Source organism: Oncorhynchus mykiss, chromosome 26, assembly GCF_057628025.1.
Source record: "Oncorhynchus mykiss isolate SJ-2025 chromosome 26, ASM5762802v1, whole genome shotgun sequence".
Lineage (NCBI taxonomy): Eukaryota > Metazoa > Chordata > Actinopteri > Salmoniformes > Salmonidae > Oncorhynchus > Oncorhynchus mykiss.
This window is the reverse complement of record NC_143047.1, coordinates 36,100,823-36,110,000: the sequence shown is the minus strand read 5'-3', so window position 1 is coordinate 36,110,000 and position 9,178 is coordinate 36,100,823. Positions and strand designations below refer to the sequence as shown.

Below are 9,178 nucleotides of genomic sequence, written 5' to 3'. Positions count from 1 at the left end.
TTCATACTTGGGATGAATGTTTTGCTTTTCCAAAGCTGAAAGTCACACACACACACACACACACACACACACTCCTGACTGACACAGAATGCTCCCAGGATTGTTCCCACCAGAGCAGGCTTGAAAACAGCAAATGCGGGCCACAACTCTACTTCACCGTGTGGAATGACAGACTCCCAGGCTGAGAGATGCCTATGTCTGTTTCTGTCTGTCTGCATGCACTGTGTCTGTTTGTATATGTATGTCTGTATCTGTCTGTTTCTGTCTGTCTGCATGTACTGTGTCTGTATCTGTCTGTCTGTCTGCATGTACTGTGTCTGTTTGTATATGTATGTCTGTTTCTGTCTGTCTGCATGCACTGTGTCTGTCTGTATATGTATGTCTGTATCTGTCTGTCTGTCTGCATGTACTGTGTCTGTATCTGTCTGTCTGTCTGCATGTACTGTGTCTGTTTGTATATGTATGTCTGTATCTGTCTGTCTGCATGTACTGTGTCTGTCTGTATCTGTCTGTCTGCATGTACTGTGTCTGTCTGTATCTGTCTGTCTGCATGTACTGTGTCTGTTTGTATATGTATGTCTGTATCTGTCTGTCTGTATCTGTCTGTCTGTATCTGTCTGTCTGTATCTGTCTGTCCGTCTCCGTCTGTCTGTATCTGTCTGTCTGTATCTGTCTGTCCGTCTCCGTCTGTCCATTTCCATCTGTCCGTCCGTCGGCCTGTCTTACCACCTGACTGTCTGGAGCTCAAATAAGACACATACAGCCTCTGGGTCAAAGGTCATGTCCTAGCTCTCTCCTATGTGAAACTCAACTCCAAGTTAACTGTAGAGGGGAGGCAGGGATGGGGTTGGGGTGCATCCTAGTGCTAAAACACCTATATTAAATGAATTGGTGGTTGAATCAGGTGTGTTAGTGCTGGGCTGGAACAAAGAATACTGTGTTGTAGGAAGAGTGCAGGTCTTGACCTTTTTGGCGTAGGAGTTGGTGTGCTTGTTCTGATTGGAACTGTATGGTCATTGCTTCAAGCCAGGCTTGTTTACATTTATCTACAAGGTGGAGAGATTCTTTAACAGTTGTGAATGACACATTTCCCATTGGTGGGCAAGAGAGACGGACATCGCTGAAAGGATTGTTGATACGAGCCAGGTATAACTATGGTGAGTCACAAACCTGGATGAGATGGAGAGAATAGAAAGCTGGCTGCAGTCTGTCAGAGGTGGGTTTACCTGGGTCGTGTTCAACCAAACAGAAGAAAACTAACTGAAACAGGGAGGGACTTACCCGGGCTTGTCCAATAAGACATTTGAGTTGTTCATTTCAATTTTTTCAGTCGCATGCACTAATCAAATCAAATCAAATCAAATCAATTTATATAGCCCTTCGTACATCCGCTGATATCTCAAAGTGCTGTACAGAAACCCAGCCTAAAACCACAAACAGCAAGCAATGCAGGTGTAGAAGCACGGTGGCTAGGAAAAACTCCCTAGAAAGGCCAAAACCTAGGAAGAAACCTAGAGAGGAACCAGGCTATGTGGGGTGGCCAGTCCTCTCCTGGCTGTGCTGGGTGGAGATTATAACAGAACATGGCCAAGATGTTCAAATGTTCATAAATGACCAGCATGGTCGAATAATAATAAGGCAGAACAGTTGAAACTGGAGCAGCAGCACGGTCAGGTGGACTGGGGACAGCAAGGAGTCATCATGTCAGGTAGTCCTGGGGCATGGTCCTAGGGCTCAGGTCCTCCGAGAGAGAGAAAGAAAGAGAGAAGGAGAGAATTAGAGAACGCACACTTAGATTCACACAGGACACCGAATAGGACAGGAGAAGTACTCCAGATATAACAAACTGACCCTAGCCCCCCCGACACATAAACTACTGCAGCATAAATACTGGAGGCTGAGACAGGAGGGGTCAGGAGACACTGTGGCCCCATCCGAGGATGAACACACCTCTGAATGAGCACACCTCTGAATTCAGCAAGAAAATGTTGGATAAAAGACTGAGAAAAAGGCTTTGTCCCAAATGGCATCGGGTTCTGGTCAATAGAAGTGCACTTTATAGTGAATAGGGTGTCATTTGGGATCGCTACTTACTGCCTGCTATGACATAAGTAATTTTCATGGGGCGCTATGGCTTGGGGATTGTAATGTCAAAGTGAGGTGCACAGATTGTGTGTGTGTGTGTGTATGTGTGTGTGTATGTGTGTGTGTGTATGTGTGTGTGTATGTGTGAACATCTGTTAAATATCTGTATGTGACCAATCATTTTGATTTGATTGATGTGGAGTCATTTGAAAGTGTCAAGTTGATCACATTGCCCTCGTCTATCAGTGACGTAAATCACTTCCCAGTCACTCTACCCTGCAGGGTTCCATAACTGGTGGCTCGCGGGACGAATTTGGCCCATGGGTGATTTTACTTGGCCCCCAAGTTTTCTGAGCAAACTTGTTTTATTGTTGTACATAAAGACTGTAAAAACATCTGGAAATCATCTCCAAGGGATTTTCATTTAGAAAATCTGTTTGTAAATATTCCCATGCACAGTAGACGTGATTGTATACAAATGTAAGTAAGGTTTGAAATTACTATGTTTTTGTCAAATGTTGTATCTGTTTTGGCTTCTTGCGGTCAATCTGCAGTCTACAATTGACTTGTAATTACATTACGGCCCCCTGACCATCTGCCCAAGAAAGAAATCTGCCAGCGGCTGAATCTAGTTGATGATCCCTGGGTCTGCTATAGTGGGACAGCTCTGTTTGACTGGTTGGCACAGATATGGGATCAGTTTACCCTCCCTGAATCCTATCGTTTACCATTATAAGGAAAATGTTTGACGGACTTCAGATCAGTGTTTAGGGCTGGCTGCTTGTCCCGGAGAGAAAGCAGAGGTCTTTGGAGGTTCCCCTAGCTTTAGAACGTTAGAAATCAAAGCCCTGGAATTGGGAATAATCCACACACAAGCACGCAAACACACACAAGCCGGAGTCTATTGAGACAGACTCACTCTAGAGACTCACTCTAGAGACTCATTCCAGAGATTTACACACACACACACACACACACACACACACACACACACACACACACACACACACACACACACACACACACACACACACACACACACACACACACACACACACACACACACACACACACACACACACACACACACACACACACACACACACACAAACACACACGCAGAGGCTCCATAGAGGATTAGTCTAGGACCTGTTCCTTCCTTAGAAAAGACAGCTTAGCTTCCTTCAGTCCTGATACTCTGGGGCTTGTCTGTCAGGTCTCAACAGAAGAAATGTACTGTCGCCAGACTCACTACCCCACAGTCTAACCATGGTCCATGAAACAAAACCAAACTGCAATGACAAAAGATATTCAGTCACTCTCGGAGGAAAATAGTATAGCCTTGTCCTAGATCTTTGCTGCCCTGCCAGATCCTATAGTCTGTCTGTTTGGTGTTACAATGAACGAGTTGGCAAGGCAGTACAAACAGGTAGGAAAACAGACCAGGGTAGGAAAACAGAGGTATGAAAAAACAATCTCTGTGTTGATATGGATGTGGATCACAGGAGGTTGGTGACACCTCAATTGGGAAGGACCGGCTCGTGGTAATGGCTGGAGCGGAGTTGGGTGGAATGGTATCAAATACATGTCTTCCATGTGCCTGATGCCATTCCATTCGCTCCGTTCCAGGCAATATTATGAGTCGTCCTCCCCCAGCAGACTCCTGTGGTCTGGATGATGTATGGACTATTGATGGAAGAGAGAGAGTTATGAGAAAGGCTACCATTGGAATTAGATTGAACCATGGCTACCAATGGAATTAGATTGAACCAGGGCTACCACTGGAATTAGATTGAACCATGGCTACCACTGGAATTAGATTGAACCAGGGCCACCACTGAAATTAGATTGAACCATGGCTACCACTGGAATTAGATTGAACCAGGGCTACCACTGGAATTAGATTGAACCAGGGCTACCACTGGAATTAGATTGAACCATGGCTACCACTGGAATTAGATTGAACCAGGGCTACCACTGGAATTAGATTGAACCAGGGCCACCACTGGAATTAGATTGAACCAGGGCTACCACTGGAATTAGATTGAACCAGGGCTACCACTGGAATTAGATTGAACCAGGGCTACAACTGGAATTAGATTGAACCAGGTCTACCACTGGAATTAGATTGAACCACGGCTACCACTGGAATTAGATTGAACCACGGCTACCACTGGAATTAGATTGAACCAGGGCCACCACTGGAATTAGATTGAACCACGGCTACCCCTGGAATTAGATTGAACCAGGGCTACCCCTGGAATTAGATTAGATTAGATTGTGTGTGTGTGTGTGTGTGTGTGTGTGTGTGTGTGTGTGTGTGTGTGTGCGTGCTACACCAGGGCCATGTCCCAAATGGAACCCTATTGCCACTTATAGTGTACTACTTCGGACCAAAAGTCTGGCACCATATAGGGAAGAGGGTGCCATTTGGGATGTAGACCTGGTGTAGCACACACACACACACACACACACACACACACACACACACACACACACACACACACACACACACACACACATACACACGCACACACACATGCACCCGCACGCACACACATGCTTCTTTCACACAATTCAGTTACTTCAGCCCCTTTTCTACTCGAATGAACAGGAACGTGAGTCGGCAGTAGTGCCACCAATCAGCTTTTGTCCGGTCAGTGCTGATCTGTTAAAGTGTCTTCCAATGGGCTGAGTCTATTTGTTTGTGATTGATGCTCTGAAGCACACCCCATAACCAATGAAGCAGTAAAGGCAATCAAATGACTGCCAGTGTAGTTGGATAGACAGAATAGTATTTGTGTGTGTGGGGTTGGCTCTGGGCTGGGTTAGGATAGACCGGGTTGGCCTATTGTAAATGACTGCCAGTGTAGTTGGATAGACAGAATAGTATTTGTGTGTGTGGGGTTGGCTCTGGGCTGGGTTAGGATAGACCGGGTTGGCCTATTGTAAATGACTGCCAGTGTAGTTGGATAGACAGAATAGTATTTGTGTGTGTGGGGTTGGCTCTGGGCTGGGTTAGGATAGACCGGGTTGGCCTATTGTAAATGACTGCCAGTGTAGTTGGATAGACAGAATAGTATTTGTGTGTGTGGGGTTGGCTCTGGGCTGGGTTAGGATAGACCGGGTTGGCCTATTGTAAATGACTGCCAGTGTAGTTGGATAGACAGAATAGTATTTGTGTGTGTGGGGTTGGCTCTGGGCTGGGTTAGGATAGACCGGGTTGGCCTATTGTAAATGACTGCCAGTGTAGTTGGATAGACAGAATAGTATTTTTGTGTGTGGGGCTGGCTCTGGGCTGGGTTAGGATAGACCGGGTTGGCCTATTGTAAATGACTGCCAGTGTAGTTGGATAGACAGAATAGTATTTGTGTGTGTGGGGTTGGCTCTGGGCTGGGTTAGGATAGACCGGGTTGGCCTATTGTAAATGACTGCCAGTGTAGTTGGATAGACAGAATAGTATTTTTGTGTGTGGGGCTGGCTCTGGGCTGGGTTAGGATAGACCGGGTTGGCCTATTGTAAATGACTGCATCCATATCTGGTGGCAGTGTTCGACCGTGGCTGATGCAGAGGCTGTGCTGCCTGCTGGAGACAGAGGCAAACTGATTGCCTTCTCCACACCCTTTATCTCTGTAGGCTATATCTAGAAAACCGCTTGGTTGTTGATGAAAAGAGCAGTGTGCGCACACAGACAAACAGACGGACAGACAGACAGGCAGACAGATGGGCAGAGAGGCACACAGACACGCACACAGACAGGCAGGCAGAGAGGCAGACAGACACACCCACAGACAGACAGACAGGCAGACAGGCAGAGAGGCATACAGACACGCCCACAGGCAGGCAGGCACACAGGCAGACAGGCAGACCAGCAGACAGACAGACAGACAGACAGACAGGCAGACAGACAGACAGGCACACAGAGGCAGGTCCTGGTTGTGGTACATTAGACAATGTAAGCACACTCAGGACGGCTGGGAATTTCATCCTGACTTATCAAACTGGGACACATTGCCAGAGGCCAACCACTGATGTACATCTCCCTCACTAATTGAAACACATTTTCTTCCCATTTGCAATTAGGAGCTGATGAGAGACTTTAACAGTCCATTAGCTAGCCCAGCTAAAGCCCCTCTATGTGATTTGTACTGTGGTTTTTCTGCATGCTTTTCTTCTTGTGTATTTCGTTTTATCCCAGAGGTTGAATTGAAGCAACATGTTTCTTGGCCTGTGAACAGACATGTAACCAGCTAGACCTACAGTCATCGCAATCAGTCTAGCAAATGCAGGCTGAACAGGCTACAATTGCACTGCTTGAATTGATTCACAGCTTTCATTTAGTTGCCTATTGATTCCTAACACTTGGACTGAAAATACTGTCGATCGGCTATTACAGGCCCTACACATTTAATGTGGACTTTGTCCCACAAGTTGATAAACAAGCATATATCAAATAACAGTGGGTTATATTGCAACTGCACTGCACAACCCATGAAAATAAATATATATAACATTCCCAAATATTTTCTCCTTTACACTAAAACCACGTGTTAAGTTGCAGCCCCCCAATGATTGACGTTGTTTCTGTCCAATCAAACGTTAGAGATGTTTTGGTTAAACTACCCTAACCAATCCGCTGGTCGCGGAGGCAGTGCCGAAGTGCGACAGGCGTGTCTAGCGCTTCAAATTCCCTTTGCCTGGAGTTCCGATTAACTTCACTAACTTTGTGGAAGTTCCCTGCAGTCCTGGTTCGCTGTGCAGGCGCGTACACCCTCTGCAGTCACAGCTAGTCTTTATCATGTATGACAGCCATGCTCCGCAGCTTCTCCTGTCTATATTCCTCTTCTGTTTCGGAGTGAAGGCGATGACTGGTAAGTACAACGTAACACCTGCGTTGTAGATACTTTGTAACTTTGAATCATTGTTTTGCCAGGGAGCCTGTAGTGGTTGTCGGATCTCTCTCTCTCTTTCTCTCTCTCTCTCTCCCTCTCTCTCTCTCTCTCTCTCTCTCGATCAATTCAATTAAATGGGCTTTGTTTGCTTGGGGAATCTCTCTCTCTTTTATTTTTCTCTCCCTCTATCTCTCTCTTTTATTTTTCTCTCCCTCTGTCTCTCTCTCTCAAAATGTTCTGTGCTGCTCTGCAAGAGTAACTTTGCTGCAGCTATGTCTGCGTTTTCTCTGCCGTTTTCCAGCGCCCTCTCACAACGAAGTTACACACAATGCGAGATGAGTTGAATAAGTGATTTGAATAAGTTCGATGACCCCAAATATGCCTTATTTAATAACCAATACATAGTACAATTCTCCCCATTTGTTGTGAAATAGGCTGCTATGTCATTGAATAACTAGCCTACATCACACCACAGACAGCTCAAGACAACTTGGCAATATGAAAACAATAGCATATTGTTTTCAAACAGACGTTGACACAGAAAGTTACACTCAATGTTTAATAAGTTATTCCCTTCTCCTTTCCCATAGATCACTCCTGTTATGACACGGACTTGGTGGACATGGTGGTTCCCGTGGAGCTCTCTGGAGAGGAGGCTCACCTGTTGCATGACTCATCCAGGCGCAGCGCGCGTCGGCGCGGCCAGCGCTCTGTCGATTCCCGGGGTGGACTAAACTCTGTGGAGGACACCTTATTTTTCTCTTTACCTGCTTTTGGAAAAGACCTGTACTTACGCCTGAAAAGGGATGCCGCTTTTCTGTCTGAGGGGTTTGTGGTCGAGGAGAGGGGAGGCGAAACAGACCCCCCTAAATGGTCGCACCTGGCCAGAGACCAGCTCTGCTTCTACTCGGGATGGATTGTCAACCACACCGACTCTTTTGCCTCTCTCAACACCTGCAGCGGTCTGGTAAACTACTTCTCCTTCACCTGCTATTGTTTTCTGGGAGGTTTTAAGTGTTCAGGAATTCATACTGTAGCACACACACACACACACACACACACACACACACACACACACACACACACACGCACACACACACACACACACACACACACACACACGACTGTCACTTCCATTCATAACACTACCCTGAACTACACACACCATAATAACTACCCTGAACTACACACACCATAATAACTACCCTGATCTACACATACCATAATAACTACCCTGTACTACACACACCATAATAACTACCCTGAACTACACATACCATAATAACTACCCTGAACTACACACACCATAATAACTACCCTGAACTACACATACCATAATAACTACCCAGTACTACACACACCGTACTAACTACCCTGTACTACACATACCATAATAACTACCCTGTACTACACACACCATAATAACTACCCTGATCTACACACACCATAATAACTACCCCGATCTACACACACCATAATAACTACCCTGATCTACACACACCACAATAACTACCCTGTACTACACACACCATAATAACTACCCTGATCTACACACACCATAATAACTACCCCGATCTACACACACCATAATAACTACCCTGAACTACACATACCATAATAACTACCCTGTACTACACACACCATAATAACTACCCTGATCTACACACACCATAATAACTACCCCGATCTACACACACCATAATAACTACCCTGATCTACACACACCACAATAACTACCCTGTACTACACACACCATAATAACTACCCTGATCTACACACACCATAATAACTACCCTGTACTACACACACCATAATAACTACCCTGTACTACACACACCATAATAACTACCCTGATCTACACACACCATAATAACTACCCTGTACTACACACACCATAATAACTACCATGTACTACACACACAATAATAACTACCCTGAACTACACATACCATAATAACTACCCTGTACTACACACACCATAATAACTACCCTGATCTACACACACCATAATAACTACCCTGATCTACACATACCATAATAACTACCCTGTACTACACACACCATAATAACTACCCTGATCTACACACACCACAATAACTACCCTGTACTACACACACCATAATAACTACCCTGATCTACACACACCATAATAACTACCCTGTACTCCACACTACACACACCATAATAACTACCCTGTACTA

At 45.4% G+C, this 9,178-nt stretch overlaps 1 protein-coding gene across 4 annotated transcripts in view; it reads left to right on the top strand.

Moving 5' to 3' along the window:
• The first annotated feature begins 6,775 nt into the window (after positions 1 to 6,775).
• The window catches only part of LOC110506903 (A disintegrin and metalloproteinase with thrombospondin motifs 17), a 188,897-nt gene continuing 186,494 nt past the window's right edge, over positions 6,776 to 9,178 (top strand). For all 4 annotated transcript variants that reach the window (XM_090222882.1, XM_090222880.1, XM_090222881.1 and 1 more), the window contains exons 1-2: positions 6,776 to 6,956; positions 7,568 to 7,944. In XM_090222882.1, the coding sequence (XP_090079008.1) occupies positions 6,884 to 6,956; positions 7,568 to 7,944 (450 nt within the window). In that variant the 5' untranslated portion in view covers positions 6,776 to 6,883. The remainder of the gene's footprint in view (positions 6,957 to 7,567; positions 7,945 to 9,178) is intronic.